This window comes from Scyliorhinus torazame, chromosome 8, assembly GCF_047496885.1.
Source record: "Scyliorhinus torazame isolate Kashiwa2021f chromosome 8, sScyTor2.1, whole genome shotgun sequence".
In the NCBI taxonomy this organism is placed as follows: domain Eukaryota; kingdom Metazoa; phylum Chordata; class Chondrichthyes; order Carcharhiniformes; family Scyliorhinidae; genus Scyliorhinus; species Scyliorhinus torazame.
The window spans coordinates 271,570,256-271,588,911 of NC_092714.1; the positions used below are offsets into that span (position 1 = coordinate 271,570,256).

An 18,656-nucleotide genomic window follows, 5' to 3' on the forward strand; every position below is an offset into this window, starting at 1 on the left:
AAATGCAGCAAAACCTGGACAATATCCAGGCTTGGGCTGACAAGTGACAAGTTACATTCACACCACACAAGATCCAGACAATGACCAAAGAGAAAATGCTGGAAAATCTCAGCAGGTCTGGCAGCATCTGTAGGGAGCGAAAAGAATCCAGATTCGAGTCCAGATGACCCTTTGTCACAGCTAAAGACAGAGAAAGTGGGAAATATTTAGACTGTGGTGTGAGAATGAAAGATGAGTCATAGCCACAGAAACCCAGGGGAAACCGGGTGCTAATAGCCACAGAAATCAAGGGGAAAGAGTGCTTATGGCAGTCCCCAGACAGAACAAAAGGTGTGAAAGGCCAAACTGCAGAGAAACTCACACCAGAGGGTAAATTGTGACAGATGTAGATGTGGGGGAGGGGGAGCAAAGGGGAGAAAGGGTAAGGAAAGGTGGATAAGATGGTGGGGGGAGTGGTAAATCTATATAAAGAAAGACAAGAAAGAAAGAAATGGTAAAAGTTAATATGAAATGGGATGAAAGCAAATGGGTCGAGGTGGGGTAGAGCTGATGGTCTTGTATGGAGGGGGAATGCCAGAGATGATTTTGACGATGGGGGGAGGGGGGGAATAGCAGTGGGGAATGGGGGGGGGACTAGCGCTGGGGTGTACCGACAATGATTTCCGTGGAGCCGATTGTCGAGGGAAATGTCGGCAACGATTTGGGGTGGTGGGTTTCCAACGATGATTTGGGGGTGGGCGAGTGGATGCCAGATCTGCTTGTTGGGGAGGCCAATGCCAGCGGAGATTTTGGTGGGGGTGAATTCCGGCGAATACTTTGGAGCGGGGGGGGAGTTCTAGCGATGGATTTGGGTTGGAGAGGGATATGCCAGCAATGATTTGGGTGGGGGGTGGGAGGGGAATTCCAGCAATGATTTGGGTGGGGGGGGGGGGAATCCCGGCGATGATTGTTGGTGGGGGCAAGAATGCTGGTGTGATTGTTGTGGATGGCAGGGGGGAAATGCCAGTGATAAGTGTTGGGGGTGTGGGGTGGAATGACAGTGAATATTGTTGGCGGGGGGGGGAATGCCAGCGGTAATTGTTGCGGGGGGGGGGAATGCCAGTGAATATTGTTGGCGGGGGGGGAATGCCAGCGGTAATTGTTGCGGGGGGGGAATGCCAGTGAATATTGTTGGCGGGGGGGGGATTGCCAGCGGTAATTGTTGCAGGGGGAGGAATGCCAGTGAATATTGTTGGCGGGGGGGGAATGCCAGTGGTAATTGTTGCAGGGGGGGGAATGCCAGTGAATATTGTTGGCGGGGGGGAATGCCAGCGGTAATTGTTGCGGGGGGAGGAATGCCAGTGAATATTGTTGGCGGGGGGGTTGCCGGCGGTAATTGTTGCGGGGGGGGTAATGCCAGTGAATATTGTTGGCGGGGGGAGGATTGCCGGCGGTAATTGTTGGGGGGGAGGCAATTCTGGTGTTGGTTTTGGGGGTGACGGTGGGGGGAGAGAAGCCCCCCCCCCCCCATACCTCCGTGGTGGGGGCTGTGGGCCATTAAGTCTGAGAGATGATTGGGTGCCCTTTAAGGATGGCCCCCTGATGTCAGTGGTTATGGTGCTGCCAGAATGACGGTGCGAAGCCAAGAGGCCCAAGATCTGAAGTGAAAAGTGGTCTGTGCAGCTGGAGATTCACACGCCCGGTTTCCGCCTGAACCTGACTCTTTGCCAAATTCTGGTACGATTTCCCTGGGAGGTGGGGGAGGGGAGGGGGGGTGTTGAATATGCTTGCCAGAATAAACAAAACCACTTCAAAAGGTCTATTTTGCAACCAGGAATTTCACAGTAAGATTCAAACAGAAACGTTATAACTTCCATTACCCTAACTCTGCAAAATAAAAAGCAGAAAAACAATTCCAAAGCTTGAAATGCAAATGTTGGTTCTGTGTTGTTAGTCTATCAATAGCCCGGCCACTGGTCACTTCAATAAATCGGTGAGCATTCAGAAGAGCAAAATTAATTCATCAGTATTCACTGGTCCAGGGGCAGACCTGACCAGCTGCGATGGTCTATCGACAGATGATGGCACCTTCTTTCCCAATGAATAATTGTCCATTTAAAAACAATGTAGAAGGACTTTGAATATCCTGAATAATACCCCATCCCACCCCTCTCCGCTATCACCTGTGTAATGTCCTATGCAGGAGCCAAGTTTGCAGTTTATGTCTGTAACTTTGGACAGGGGTGTGTGTTGGACTGCTGCCATTGTGACACAGACTGCACTGTGGGAGCCCAGTGGAGTTGCGACATATTACAGCTCGATCTTGGTGCAATACATGTTTACCTTAAAACTATGGGCAGATTTAACCCTTTCAGTGTTGGTGAATCGAGTAAGCACCCATCTTCCTGGCCATCCTACTGTTCACTGCAGCCCATCTTGTTTGCAATGATCTCTCTTCCTATTTGCTTCAATTCCAATTTCATTCTTTGACTAATTGATGAATGGCGGCAGGGTGGCACAGTGGTTAGCACTGCTGCCTCACAGCGTCAGGGACCTGGGTTCAACATTGGCGTTGGGTGACTGTCTGTGCGGAGTCTGCACGTTCTCCCCGTGTCTGCGTGGGTTTCCTCCGGGTGCTCCGGTTTCCTCCCACAGTCCAAAGTTGTGCAGGATTAGGTGGATTGGTCACGCCAAATTACCCCTTAGTGTCCAAAAGGTTAGTTGGAGTTACAGGGATAGGGATGGGTATGGTCCGAGGTCGGGTGTTCTTTTCAAGTGTTGGTGCGGACTCGATGGGCCAAATGGCCTCCTTCTGCACTGTAGGATTCTATGATAACTACTGTCTTGCCTAAAAAATTGTTCACTTGCTTCTCCTGTTGCCCCCTGATCCCTCTTGTGGAAATGGGATGCAAATTATTTTGAAAACACTGGCCCCCTTCTTTACATGTGACGCAAGACCCAAGATTAATAACTGGAATCATAAATGGAAGCAGGTCATTCTAATAGAATAACCCTCATTCATGAACAGTGGTCCTGGAAATTCACCAACGTAACGGAAAATATCTGATAATCTTTCTCCGAGGGTTTGAAATATTTTTTAAGTGAGATGTTATACAATCTGGCCTTTCGGTTGGAGATAAAAGATCCCACAGCATTATTGAAATGAGGTGGGGGGGTGTTCTTCCCCTCCCATGTCTCCCACGTTTGGCCGGCTCGCGAGCCCTGGACCACCCGCCAACATTGCCCCTGCCAAAGTCCCCCCTGCCGTGGATTGGCCCTCTCCCGACTGTGGCGGTACCGGCTGGACTCAGTCCACAGGCGCCACGCCAAGTTCCCGACAAATAACAGCATGAGAGACCCACGCCGCCGGGAACTCGGCCGGTCGGGGGCTGAGCATCGGGGGGGAGGGCTTCAGGTAACGTCCTGAGGCCGTCGATACAGCGTGCGGCGTACTCCTAGAGTATGCCACTTTGGAGGGGCGGAGCATCGTGAAAGCGGCGCCGCCCCCGATTTTGGTGCGAACGTTGATTCTCCGGCCGATCGCCGAATGCGATTTTGGCGTTGTCGACTGGAGAATCCTGCCCCAGGTACCTGTATATCTTCTCGAACACGTTCTCATTCTGCCCTACAGTCTCCAACAATTTGTGCACCTATACCCAGATCCCTTTAAAATGATCCCTTTATTTTATATTGTCTCTGCTCATTCCTCCTGCCAAAATGTATCACATTTCTCTGCATTAAGTGTCATCTACCACTTGTCTCCCCATTCCACCAGCCTGTCTATGTCCTCTTGCAATCCTTCACCAATCTCCTTACAGTCCACAATATTTCCAAGATTTGTGGCAAATTGTGAAACTGTGCCCAGCACACCTAAGTCTAGATCATTATTATAGATCAAGAAAAGCAGTGGTCCGAACACTGACCCCTAAGGAACTCCACTATACCTCTTCTCTCATTCTGAAAAAGATCCATTTTCTGTCACTCAACCAACCTCATACCCTCGCTGCCACTACCTATTTCATGGGCTTTGCTGACATGTCGCTGTGTGCCACTTTATCAAGCTTCTTTTCAAATTCCATATACACCATGTTAACCACGTTACCCTCATCGACCCTCTCTGTTATCTCATCAAGAAAATCAATCAAGTTAAGTGAAACACAATTTCCCTTAAACATACTCATGCTGGCTTTCGGTAATCCACATTTGTCCGACAGTTAATTTTGTCCTGGGTTGTCATTTCTACAGATTTCCCACCATCAAGGTTAAACAGCCTGTCCTGTGGTTATGCTGTTTAGCCAGAAACCCGTTAAGCATTGTGAAAATGTAAGGTGAGGCAATATGAAGTAAATGGTTCAATTCTGAAGGGATCAAGTTATTACTTAATGAGAAGAATCTCATTATAACTGACAGGTTTAGCTACAATACTTTTGAGTTTTGAAGGGAGTTTTGATATTTATTTTCCATTGTACACCATCAACTTGGAATTGGAAGAGCCCTGGGGTCCGAAGCGAATGATTGGGATTTTGACTGTGGGGCCCTGTTTGTGTTGGAGAATGGGTTATCAGTGGGTTAAAGACTGTATTAGGATGAAAGCATTTAAATAGGAAAGATACCAAACTTCATTGGAATGAATATACATTTTGAGAAATTATCATGTTTTGTGTTTTCAGCATTGATCTCTACTCACTTTATGGTGAGAGTTTTGTTAAATAAAGAACTGGGACCAATGTTGCATAATTGTGTTTTAATATTGAATAGTCTAAGCCTATATTCTCTGGAGGTGAGTGGATTGAGAGATAATCTCGTTGAAATTCTTGTTTGACAGGGTAGATGCTGCGAGGCTGTGTCCCATTGGTGGGGAATCTAGGGTCATAGATTCAGAAAAAGAGATTGCCCATTTTGGGTGGAGATGGGGAGAGATGTCTTGACATAGAGGGTTATGAACCTTTGCAATCTACCCCAGAGATCTGGGGGTGCTCAGTCCGCCAGAACAAGCAAGACTGGGATGGATAGGACTTTGGGTAGTAAAAGTGAGTTGAGAGGCACGGGGAAGGTGGGGTTGAGGTAAGATTTCAGCCATGGTCACACTGAATGGTAAAGCAGGGGGTCCAGGGGTGAGCTCTCACGGTCACCGTGCACTCTTAATGCGACCGAGCTGAATAACTGCCTCCTGCTTTAGGGGCAACATTTAGGGTGAATCTGAGTTAGTTCCTCAAACCCATGTGATGTCAGGAGGGGGTTGGCTATGGGGTGGGGTTTACTCCTCTGGCGAACAGCCCCTCCTGTAGGTGCACCATTGGAATAGCATCTCACCCCCTTCTGCCACCTGACCCCAAACCCACAACCATTCAGTCAAAACTGAATAACTCCTGAAAACAAACAGGTTAATGGACCTTGAGCCCGAGGCAACGGAGGACTGAGTGTGAAATGAAATACACCTTCTCTGTGGGTCTGTGGGTGTGGGGTGGGTGTGGGTGTGTTTGTGTGTGGGTGTGTTTGTGTGTGGGTGTGTGTGTGGGTGTGTGGGGGTGGGGGGTGGGGGGGGTGAGTGTGTGTGTGGGTGTGTGTGTGGGTGTGGGTGTGGGGGTGGGGGTGGGTATGTGTGTGTGTGGGTGTGTGTGTGGGTGTGTGTGTGGGTATGGTTGTGTGTGTGGGTGTGTGTGGGGTGTGTGTGGGGGGGTGTGGGGTGTGTGTGTGGGTGTGTGTGTGTGTGGGGGGGGGTGCGGGTGTGTGTGTGTGTGTGGGTGTGGGGGGGTGTGTGTGTGTGTGTGTGTGTGTGGGGGGGGGGGTATCACAGGTTGTACTATTCAATTGTTCCCATTTAATTTGAGAATTCGAATTGCTGTTGGACTGAGGCTGCAGCCCCCCCCCCCCCGGGTGTCTTGTTAAATCCCACCTCCCGGTGCCTCCACATTGAAGTTACTCACATCGATGCCGTCCTTGCCCGGGGGTCCCGTAGGTCCATTTGGGCCGAGAGGTTCTGAAGCCACATCGATAATCGGCACCTGGGGAAAGCCGAGGAGAGGAGCCGGTCGCTGATTAGTCCCAGCAGATCAAAGCTTGGCATTAAATACACAGAAAGATCCCACTGCTGGGACACCAATGATCCCAAACCCGGGGGGGGGGGGGGGGGGTCATCCGCCAAGTCGGAGGAATTAGTCACCAGCTGTTCCAGGGGGCTCCCGGCGATGGGAATCGGGCACCAATCGGGCTGGGTATCGGACTGGGTATCGATGTTTCCCCGGCTGGGTTTGGAAACTCAGGGGGGCGGATATCGGGATTCCAGGCGGGGTATCGACCTTCGCATCGCGGGTTTCCCAGGCTCGATTTTGGGGGGAAATCGAGTTGGGTATCGGGGGTTCAAGCGGGAGGTGGCTATCAGGGGGCTCCTGGGATGTTATTGCGATGTATCGGGAGCTTGTGCACTCGCTGTCGGCGAAGTATCGAACAGGTATCGCGGGGCTCTGGGCTGGGTATCGGGAAAGTATCGAACAGGGTATTGCGGGGCTCTAAGCTGGTGTCGAAGAAGTATCGAACAGTGGGGGGCTCTGGGCTGGGTATCGGAGAAGTATCTAACAAGTATCGCGGGGTTCTGAGCTGGGAAAAGGAGAATTGTCGAACAGGTATCGCGGGGCTCGGGGCTCCGCATCGGGGAAGTATCGAACAGGTATCGCGGGGCTCTGGGCTGGGTATCGGGGAAGTATCGAACAGGGTATCGCGGGGCTCTGGGCTGGGTATCGGGGAAGTATCGAACAGGTATGGCGGGGCTCTGGGCTGGGTATCGGTGATGTATCGAACAGATATCGCGGGGCTCTGGGCTGGGTATCGGTGATGTATCGAACAGGTATCGCGGGGCTCTGGGCTGGGTATCGGTGATGTATCGAACAGATATCGCGGGGCTCTGGGCTGGGTATCGGGGAAGTATCGAACAGGGTATCATGGGGCCCTGGGCTGGGTATCGGAGATGTATCGAACAGGGTATCGTGGGGCCCTGGGCTGGGTATCGGAGATGTATTGGATTCAGTATCGGTGACTCTCTGGTCTGGTATCGGACAGAGTTCAGACCACGATCCAGATTTAATATTAATGGAGAAACTCCTGGAATTAATTTTTACAAAAATGATTCCAGTTTTTATTGAAAGTTTAGAAACAGCGAATTAGGTCCCAACATCAGAAAGTAAAAGAAGCGACAGAGACAGAGGGACTGGTCCCTCCGGCCAGGGGGCAGGGTGCAGACAGACAGGGGGTCTCACTCCCCCCCCCCCCCCCACCCCCACAGGTTTCTCCTGTGAACATTCAGATGTCTGAACCCCGTGGGGACACAGGTCCTCACCAGACATTTGGGTTCCCCTACTGGCCTCCCCGAACAGGCGCCGGAATGTGGTGACTAGGGGATTGTCACAGTAACTTCATTGAAGCCTCCTTGTGACAATAAGCGATTATTATTATTAATAGTCTTTGCACGGAATGGGGTGTAAGAGGTGTCACGGGGAGGGATCCAGGGGGGCAGACCCAACGGTACCTTCCAAAAGAAAATTGGATAAATAATGAAAGGGAGACGGTTTTGCGGGAGTGTGTGAGGAGAGGAGCAGGCGGGTCAGCACGCTCGCGATGGGCAGAATGGCCCTCAGGCGCTGCCTGGTCCTATCCCCCGCTGTTAATGAGGTCCTGGTCCAGGGCTGGGGGCCCCCCTGTGCACACAGCCTGGGCTATTCCACTCTCCTTTGCCCAGCTTGAACCTGCGAATGATTCCCATTCCCACATCCTGAGGGAGAGGGAAGGAGGCCGGGAACAAAGGTCTGAGTGTGGCAGAGGTGAGCGGGAAGCCAGGCTGACAACACTCCGAAGGCTGGGAGGAAATGGAGAGGGAGACAGCGGCTCAATTATCCTCGCCTTCCAATACAACTCGTTACAAACAAAATCCCCAGCAATAACTGAATGGGAATAACTGGGAAAGGCTTCATAAATAAACCCTCAACCTGGTCAAACCTCTCACCATCAACTGGACCCGGCTCAGTAAAGACTGGGATTGTAACCCTTAGATTCCTAAAGTCACTGACACATCCCGAATAACCTTCAAACCCGACACAACTGTCCAGCTGTGTCCCTCCCCTGTGTCCCTCTCCTTCCCCTGTGTCCCTCTCCTTCCCCTGTGTCCCTCTCCTTCCCCTGTGTCCCTCTCCTTCCCCTGTGTCCCTCTCCCTCCCCTGTGTCCCTCTCCTTCCCCTGTGTCCCTCTCCTTCCCCTTTATCCCACTCCTTCCCCTGTGTCCCTCTCCTTCCCCTGTGTCCCTCTCCTTTCCCTGTCTCCCACTCCCTTTCCTGCCTCCCACTCCTTCCTCTGTGTCCCGGTCAATCAACCCATCTCCTCAATTCAAAGGGAATTTGCTATTATCACACCTGCACAGGATGATCAGACGCCCTTCATGGGGAAGACTTATCTCCCGACTATCGATGTCAAAGATTATCTGATGCTCCAATATCCCCCCCAGCGGTTGGCTCAGGGTTAGCTCCCCAATGCAAGAGGATGGGGCTGCCCCCTCAGAGTGGAGCAGCTCTCTCTTACCTGGGCTCGGGAGGATGAGAGGAGGGGGGACAGTAAGAGCAGCCCCACTAGTGCCGAGGTCGCGGCCATGGTCCCCTTGTCGACCTTTCTCTCAGCTCCTGGTTAATGCGTTGCACTCTGGCTCCACACACAAGCCAGAGGCTCCAGAGGCAGCCAGTCTCTCCCCCCCCCCCCTCCCTCTCTCTCTCTCCCTGATTGACAGCTCCCCAGGAGAGGCTGGGGCAGAGGCGAGGGGCGGGGGCTGTCTTGGCTGGGAGGCAGCAGATCCCGGCTGCTGGAGAGGATCAGCGAGGGTTTCAGCGCAGAGAGCAGCAACAGCAAACGGCAGACTGCCTGCACTGAACTTGGTAAGGTGTCCCAGTTAGACAGGATCCAACAGAGTCCCCGGAGCAAATATAAAGAGGAGAAAGAGGTGGTTTGAAAGCAGGGATGGAGTTTTTATTCATTCCTTCACGGGATGTGGGCATCGCTGAGGAGACCAGCATTTATTGTCCATTCCTTCATTGCCCCTTGACAAGGTGGTGGTGAGCTTCTTGAACCGCTGAGGTGTAGGTACACCCACAATGCTGTCAGGGAGGGAGTTGCAGGAATTTGACCCAGTCACAGTGAGCCCATTCCAGGGCACAGGTGACTGAAAGCAGGGTTAGAAACATAAGAAATAGGAGCAGGAGGAGGCCATTCGGCCCTTTGAGCCTGCTCTGCCATTCATTCTGATCACGGCTGATCATCAGCCCAATGGTTGCTAATGGAGGGCTGGAGAGAATGCTCCAAAGGGGGAATAGTGAATGGAACTCAGCCATCATTGATGCACCGATATTGGGATGGGACAGAAGTGACCCATTGGGCTGGGTGTAACAGGGTCTCAGCAGATAGGATAACACAGGGATCACAAAACCTTTCAACTGGCGATTGGAGAGGAGAGTCGAATAACAGTCAGAAATTGTGCTTTCGGCGTCACAGGGAAAAAAAACCCTAAAAGATGTGAAGTTATTAAACCAGGGAGGAGAAATTATGAATCATATTAGAGCTGAGGGACAGGTGTGTCACAAATAAGCATTCCTTATAAAAACATGATAGCCAAGTTCCGCACACATGAGTGCGGCCTCAACCGGGACCTGGGATTCATGTCGCATTACATTCATCCCCCACCATCTGGCCTGCGAAATCCTACCAACTGTCCTGGCTTGACACAATTCACACCTCTTTAACCTGGGGTTACCCCATCTCTGGATCTGTAAAGATTTAATTACCTGCTAATGCTCGTATTGCAAGCATTGTCTGGCATCTTTGAATCTGTCTATATATATGTTTCTGGAACAGACCTCTTCATTCACCTGAGGAAGTAGCAGCGCTCCGAAAGCTAGTGACATCGAAACAAACCTGTTGGACTTTAACCTGGTGTTGTAAGACTTCTTACTTATAAAAACACACAGAGTATATAACACAGGAACATGTGGAGCAGGTTAGGAGCAGGAATAGGCCATTCAGCCCCTCCAGCCTGTTCCACCATTCAATAAGATCACAGTTAATCTGATTGTAACGTCAACTCCAATTCCTGTCTATCCATGATGACCTTTCACCCCCTTGTCAATCAAAAGTCCATTGACCTCTGACTGAGGAATATTCAAAGTCTCTGCTTCCATTGCCTTTTGAGGAAGAAAGTTCCGGAGACTCGCGACCCTCTGAGAAAAAAAATCCTCCTCATCTCTATCACAAATGGGCGAACCCTTATTTTTAAACAGTGACCCCGAGTTCTAGATTCTCCCACAAGAGGAAACATCCTCTCCACACCCACCCTGTAAACACCCCTCAGGATCCTAAAGGTTTCAATCAAGTTGCCTCTTACTCTGTTAAACTCCAGCGAATACAAACCAAACTGTCCAACCATTCCTCATAAGACAGACCACCCATTCCTGGTATATTATGAACTGCTTCTATCACATTTACATCTTTCCTTAAATAAGGAGACCAGTACCGTACTCCAGATGTGGTCACACCAGTACCCGGTACAACTGAAGCATAACCTCCCCACATTTGTGTTCAATTCCCCTCGCAATAAACAACAACATCCGATTATCCTTCCGAATTAATTGTTGTACCTATATACCAGCCTTTTGTGATTCATGCACTAGGCCACCCAGATCCCTCTGCACCTCAGAACCCTGCATATCTCCCACCATTTAGATAATACATTTTTATTCTTCCTGCCAAAATGGGCATTTCGCATTTTTCCACATTATACTCCATTTGCCAGATCATTGTCCACTCTCTTAACCTGTCGATGTCCCTTTGTATCCTCCAATGTCCACTTCACAATTTACTTTCCTACCTTTCTTTGCATTGACAGCAAATTTCACAACCGTCCCTTCAACCCCTTTATCCAGGTCAATGTTGAGGTTCCTGCACTGATTCCCGTGGTACACCACTCGACCAATCCTGCCAACAGGACAAAGACAAAGACGGGCCAGCATGTTAGCATAGTGGTAGGGCAGCACGATAGCATAGTGGTTAGCACAATTGCTTCACAAGTCCAGGTTCCCAGGTTCGATTCCCAGCTTAGGTCACAGTCTGTGCGGAGTCTGCACGTACTCCCCGTGTGTGCGTGGGTTTCCTCTAGGTGCTCCGGTTTCCTCCCACAGTCCAAAGATGTGCGGGTTAGGTGAATTGGCCATGCTAAATTGTCCTTAGTGTCCAAAATTGCCCTTAGTGTTGGGTGGAGTTACTGGGTTTTGGGGCTAGGGTGGAGGTGTGGGCTTGGGTAGGGTGCTCTTTCCAAGAGCCGGTGCAGACTCGATGGGCCGAATGGCCTCCTTCTGCACTGTAAATTCTATAATTCTATGATGATTCTATGCCAACTCTCTGTTTGCTGTTAGCTAGCCAGACTTCAATCCATGCCAATATGCTACTCCCTACAGAGGGTGGCATGGTGGTGCAGTGGTTAGCACTGCTACCTCATGGTGCCGAGGACCCGAGTTCAATCCAGGCCCCGGGTCACTGTCCAAGTGGAGTTTGCATATTGTATAATTGGGTCTCATCCCCACAACCCAAAGATGTGCAGGGTAGGTGGATTGGCCTCGCTAAATTGCCCCTCAATTGGAAAAAAAGAGGGGAAAAATGTTAACCCCATGAGCTTTTATTTTCTGCAATAACCATTGATAGGGCACCTTATCAAATGCCTTCTGGAACAGTAAGTATAGCACATCCACCAGTTCCCCTTTATCCACAGCACATGTGACTTCTTCATAGAACTCCAATAAATTGGTTAAAGACGGGGCTGGATTCTCCACTGTCGGGATTCTCCATTTCACTGGGAGTTAGGGGATTTCCCGATGGCATGGAAACCCCCTTGACCGGTTGGCGAGACGCAAAATCCCGCCCATCATTTCCCTTTCACTAAACCATGTTTAAAATAAACCCTAGTTTGAAAAGCAAGTATTGGGGTGCAATTAAAGTATCGTTAAAAAAAAAAGCTTGGGCTAATGGAATGTTGTTCTGATTACTGGGATTCCCTGTGGAGTTAATTAGATTTCAGTTTGGTAAGTTGACATCATTGCTGGTTGGAGCTAAGTTATCAGGCATTTTACAGGGAAAGCAGATCAATGGAATTGAAATGAAATGAAAATCGCTTATTGTCACAAGTAGGCTTCAAATGAAGTTACTGTGAAAAGCCCCTAGTCGCCACATTCCGGCGCCTGTTCAGGGAGGCTGCTACGGGAATTGAACTGAGCTGCTGGCCTGCCTTGGTCTGCTTTCAAAACCAGTGATTTAACCCTGTGCTAAACCAGAATTCCAGCTGAAGCTGTGACCAGAATCAAGCAGTTTGCAATTCAGTTAAAAGATATGTCTGCAGAAAGAAGAGCAGTGTGGTTTGAAAGGTGAACAAACTAACCGCCAATACTTCCTCAGGAAATGAAGGAAACTAAGGAAATTCAGGATGTCCACATTAACTCTTACCAACTTTTACAGATGCACCATAGAAAGCATCCTATCTGGCTGCTCACAGCCTAATATGGCAACTGCTCGGCCCAAGACCGCAAGAAACTTCAGAGAGTCGTGAACACAGCCCAGTCCATCACACGAACCTGCCTCCCATCCATTGACTCCATCTACATCTCCCGCTGCCTGGGGAAAGCGGGAAGCATACCAAAGACCCCTCCCATCCGGCTTACTCACTCTTCCAACTTCTTCCATCAGGCAGGAGGTACAAAAGTCTGAGAACACGCACGAACGGACTCAAAAACAGCTTCTTCCCCGCTGTTACCAGACTCCTAAATGCCCCTCTTATGGACTGATCTCATTAACACTACACCCCTGTATGCTTCACCCGATGCCAGTGTTATCTAGTTACATTGTGTACCTTGTGTTGCCCTATTATGTATTTTCTTTCATTTCCTTTTATTTTCACGTACTTAATGATCTGTTGAGCTGCTCGCAGAAAAATACTTTTCACTGTACCTTGGTACATGTGACAATAAACAAAATCCAATCCAATCAAAACAGCTTCTGAAGAAATGCAGCCAGAGTTTCTGCACGGGTCTGACAGGAGTCAGATCTAATCTTCAAAGCAGTGTCAAAAGATCTCTCTTTCTCAAAGAACATTTCTGTAAAGCAAGTATTACTCTGTGCCATTGATAACTAAAGTGGATTGAGAGATGAGATGAGGTTTTGTTTTGTTGTTTAAGTGGGAATAAAGATGGCAGCTAAGGGTATTGAGTAGCATTGTTTAAGGGGCAATTGTAAGTAATTTTGTGGTGCGATGTTAAAGATATTTTAATACTGTGTTAGTAATAAAGTTTGTTTTAATTTTAATTTACCATATCCCTCTTGAACTCTCTCCTGGAATGAGGTATCCTTTCCTCACAGTCTTACATAATTAAAATAAAATATTGGGCTTTCTGTCCCATATCCGAGTCACTGTTAGGGTCTGGTCTGGGATCGTAAAACAGCCTAATAGTGGGTGAACATTATATAATAATGATCAAGTTCAGTGCATTGATTGAAAGGGAGAAACCTAACCTCAGATTCTCGATTTATGTGAGGCTGATTTTCACAAGGTGAGATGAGAGGCTGTCCACAGTAAACCGAACATTTAGAAAATTTGATCAAAGTTTTTATGTTGTTCAGGGAACAGAAAATTAGAGCCAGATCCTTCAGGGTTGAAGTTAGCAGAAATCTGGAAGTCTCTTCCGCAAATAACAATTGGTTCTAGATTGGCTGTTAATTTAAATCCCAAGTCGATCGGTTTGTGTTCTGAAAAAGCGTTTAGGAACAAGGGACAAAGATGGGTGTATGGAGTTAGATCATAATCAGCCAAGATCTCTTTGAATGGTGCACTCTGCGATGAGCATCTAGTTCATGGCTCATTTTCATATTTTAGAAGTAATTTTTAGTTCTGGGAAGATTGAAGTTTAACTATAGAAAATGGGAGAAATGCAAGTAAAGCAGCTTGGAGTCTATGACGCTTAAAACATTCAGTCCATATGAGGCACGATCAATTTGACTGGATACCAAGTTGAACTTTATTAGTATCAGATGTGTGGCCTCCCACAGCAGCTGGCGAAATGGCTGCGAGCTGGAGGCCACGCATATTTATACCCCGCTTCCTGGGTGGAGCTAGAATGCAGGGGCCCAGGTGAACCTGTAGTGCAGGTTCTACCGTACAACCTCTAATATCAGAACACAGTGGATTACCACATTCACCCCCTGTTAAAATTGAGTCCGGCGGGAGGGGTGGATAACTATATACAATTAGCAATATTGAATATTTACAGAGCAGTAAAAAAATGTCTCTGGTCATCCAGCATGCTGGTCAGAGGTTCAGCCGGTCCGGCGCCTTGATGGTTCTTTGAGATTGACAAAGCGATGACGGCGATGTTGGTGCTGTTGTGGTCGAAGTTGACTCCGGGAGCATGCCGAAATCCTCTTCATCAACGGGGGTGGGCAGGGGGAGGACGGACGGTTCAAGGGGGGGGGGTGATGGGGGCGGCAGGGGAGGGGAGGATGGCGACGGGGGTGGTGTGGGGGTTGAACCTGCTGGTGCCAGGTCCCTGAGGGAGACAGTATCCTGGCAGCCGTCGGGGAACGCCACATAGGAATGCTGGGGGTTTGCGTGGAGCAGGTGCACCCTCTCCACCAACGGATCCGCCATGTGGAGCCGCACATGTTTACGGAGAAGCACGGTTCCCGGAGCTGTGAGCCAAGTTGGGAGCGATACCTCGGATGTGGACTTCCTGGGGAAGGCAAAAAGATGTTCATGCGGTGTACTGTTAGTGGCAGTGCAGAGTAATGAGCGAATGGAATGTAGTGCATCAGGGAGGACCTCTTGCCAGCGGGAGGCCGGGAGATTCCTGGACCGCAGGGCCAGCTGGACGGCCCTCCATACCGTCCCATTCTCCCTTTCTACCTGTCCGTTTCCCCAGGGGTTGTAGCTCGTCGTTCTGCTGGAGGCGATACCCCTGCTGAGCAGGAACTGGTGTAGCTCATCACTCATGAATGGGGATCCCCTGTCACTGTGGATGTAGATGGGGAAGCCGAACAGAGTGACAATAGAATTAAGGGCTTTAATGACGGTGGCAGACGTCATGTCAGGGCATGGGCTGGCGAAGGGAAAGATTTAAAAAGAGCGGGAGCTGCGAGTCGGAGCGGAGATTTAAAAAGAGCCGGAGCTGTGAGTCGGAGCGGAGATTTAAAAAGATCGCGGCCTAGTTTCGGGAGCCGTTCGGAGGAGGAGCAGTCTCTGTCAGGGAGAGAACCTGAGAACATCTAAGACCCTCAGAAGGTAAGTAAGTGATTTTTACTCATTTTTACTTTTATTACCTTTTCAAATTGTGTGTGTGTGTGGGGGGGGGAAACTGAAGTGACATCACAGAAAAGCTGTGACCTGAGTGACTGGTTGGGAATCTACACTAAATTAAAATAATTAAGCATTGGTAACTAATTAAACATAATTACTTAATTATAATTTGGAGGGGTATCTAAGCCAGAGATCGGAGAGTACTATATTTAGCTTTCACATTTATAGTAGAAATTTAGTGCGAGGAAACAGATAGTTAACAGTAATTAAAAAACATTAAAAAAAATTTTTTTTAATTTTAATTTACTAATTAATTGACGCAATGTCAGTGAGAGGGGTGCAGTGCTCTGGCTGTGAGATGTGGCAGGTCCGGGAGGCTTCCAGCGTCCCAGGTGGCTTCATCTGCAGAAAGTGCACCCAAGTGGAGCTCCTCACAGACCGCATGGTTTGGTTGGAGCGGCAGTTGGATGCACTAAGGAGCATGCAGGTGGCGGAAAGCGTCATAGATCGCAGTTATATAAATGTGGTCACACCCAAGGTGCAGGCAGAGAAATGGGTGACCACCAGAAAGGGCAGGCAGTCAGTTGAGGAATCCCCTGTGGTTGTCCCCTTCTCGAACAGGTATACCCCTTTGGATACTATCGGGGGGGATAGCCTATCAGGGGAAAACAGTAGCAGCCAGAGCAGTGGCACCATGGCTGGCTCTGATGTTCAGAAGGGAGGGTCAAAGCGCAGAAGAGCAATAGTAATAGGGGACTCTATAGTCAGGGGCACAGATAGGCCCTTCTGTGGACGTGAAAGAGACTCCAGGATGGTATGTTGCCTCCCTGGTGCCAGGGTCCAGGATGTCTCCGAACGGGTAGAGGGCATCCTGAAGGGGGAGGGCAAACAGGCAGAGGTCGTTGTACATATTGGTACTAACGACATAGGCAGGAAGGGGCATGAGGTCCTGCAGCAGGAGTTCAGGGAGCTAGGCAGAAAGTTAAAAGACAGGACCTCTAGGGTTGTAATCTCGGGATTACTTCCTGTGCCACGTGCCAGTGAGGCTAGAAATAGGAAGATAGAGCAGCTAAACACGTGGCTAAACAGCTGGTGTAGGAGGGAGGGTTTCCGTTATTTGGACCACTGGGAGCTCTTCCGGGGCAGGTGTGACCTGTATAAGAGGGACGGGTTGCATCTGAACTGGAGAGGCATAAATATCCTGGCCGCGAGGTTTGCTAGTGTCACACGGGAGGGTTTAAACTAGTATGGCAGGGGTGTGGGCACGGGAGCAATAGGTCAGAAGGTGAGAGCATTGAGGGAGAACTAGGGAATAGGGACAGTGTGGCCCTGAGGCAGAGCAGACAGGGAGAAGTTGCTGAACACAGCGGGTCTGGTGGCCTGAAGTGCATATGTTTTAATGCAAGAAGCATTACGGGTAAGGCAGATGAACTTAGAGCTTGGATTAGTACTTGGAACTATGATGTTGTTGCCATTACAGAGACCTGGTTGAGGGAAGGGCAGGATTGGCAGCTAAATGTTCCAGGATTTAGATGTTTCAGGCGGGATAGAGGGGGATGTAAAAGGGGTGGCGGAGTTGCGCTACTGGTTAGGGAGAATATCACAGCTGTACTACAGGAGGACACCTCAGAGGGCAGTGAGGCTATATGGGTAGAGATCAGGAATAAGAAGGGTGCAGTCACAATGTTGGGGGTTTATTACATGTTGTCTATATGGACTTCAGTAAGGCCTTTGACAAGTCCCTCATGGTAGACTAGTACCAAAGGTGAAGTCACACGGCATCAGGGGTGAGCTGGCAAGGTGGATACAGAACTGGCTAGGTCATCGAAGGCAGAGAGTAGCAATGGAAGGATGCTTTTCTAATTGGAGGGCTGTGACCAGTGGTGTTCCGCAGGGATCAGTGCTGGGACCTTTGCTGTTTGTAGTATATATAAATGATTTGGAGGAAAATGTAACTGGTCTGATTAGTAAGTTTGCAGACGACACAAAGGTTGGTGGAATTGCGGATAGCGATGAGGACTGTCAGAGGATACAGCAGGATTTAGATTGTTTGGAGACTTGGGCGGAGAGATGGCAGATGGAGTTTAATCCGGACAAATGTGAGGTAATGCATTTTGGAAGGGCTAATGCAGGTAGGGAATATACAGTGAATGGTAGAACCCTCAAGAGTATTGAAAGTCAGAGAGATCTAGGTGTACAGGTCCACAGGTCACTGAAAGGGGCAACACAGGTGGAGAAGGTAGTCAAGAAGCATACGGCATGCTTGCCTTCATTGGCCGGGGCATTGAGTATAAGAATTGGCAAGTCATGTTGCAGCTGTATAGAACCTTAGTGAGGCCACACTTGGAGTATAGTGTTCAATTCTGGTCGCCACACTACCAGAAGGATGTGGAGGCTTTAGAGAGGGTGCAGAAGAGATTTACCAGAATGTTGCCTGGTATGGAGGGCATTAGCTATGAGGAGCGGTTGAATAAACTCGGTTTGTTCTCACTGGAACGACGGAGGTTGAGGGGCGACCTGATAGAGGTCTACAAAATTATGAGTGGCATAGACAGAGTGGATAGTCAGAGGCCTTTCCCCAGGGTAGAGGGGTAAATTACTAGAGGGCATAGATTTAAGGTGCGAGGGGCAAGGTTTAGAGTAGATGTACGAGGCAAGTTTTTTACACAGAGGGTAGTGGGTGCCTGGAACTCGCTACCGGAGGAGGTGGTGGAAGCAGGGACGATAGTGACATTTAAGGGGCATCTTGACAAATACATGAATAGGATGGGAATAGAGTGATATGGACCCAGGAAGTGTAGAAGATTGTAGTTTAGTCGGGCAGCATGGTCGGCACGGGCTTGGAGGGCCGAAGGGCCTGTTCCTGTGCTGTACATTTCTTTGTTCTTTGTTCTTTGAAACCGGGGTATTCATCGATCACACTGAGGAAATATGTGTGTCGGTCGGAGGAGGGGAGGGGGCCTTTGAAATCCAGGCTGAGGCGTTAAAAGGGGCGGGAGGCCTTCACCAGGTGCGCGCGGTCCGGCCGGTAGCAGTGCGGCTTGCACTCCGCACAGACCTGGCAGTCCCTGGCGATTGTTCATCCTTGACGGAGTAGGGCAAACTTCGTGCCTTAATGAAATGGTACAACCGAGTGACCCCTGGGTGACAAAGGCTGTCGTGCAGGGTCCGGAGTCGGTTTATTGTGCGCTCGCCCATGTACCTCGGGATAGGGCGTCTGGGGGCTCGTTGAGTTTGCCAGGGCGATACTTAATCTCGTAATTATAGGTGGAGAGCTCGATTCTCCACCGCAAGATTTTATCATTTTTGATCTTGCCCC

General features: G+C 49.5%; 1 protein-coding gene across 1 annotated transcript in view; it reads right to left on the minus strand.

The window, feature by feature from the left end:
- col9a3 (collagen, type IX, alpha 3) overlaps nucleotides 1-8,720 on the minus strand; it is a 186,695-nt gene extending 177,975 nt beyond the window's left edge. Inside the window, exons 1-2 of the mRNA XM_072515326.1 lie at nucleotides 8,545-8,720; nucleotides 5,907-5,984 (exon numbers count right to left, since the gene is read on the minus strand). Of these exons, the coding sequence (XP_072371427.1) occupies nucleotides 5,907-5,984; nucleotides 8,545-8,613 (147 nt within the window). The 5' untranslated portion in view covers nucleotides 8,614-8,720. The remainder of the gene's footprint in view (nucleotides 1-5,906; nucleotides 5,985-8,544) is intronic.
- Nucleotides 8,721-18,656: the final 9,936 nt, after the last annotated feature.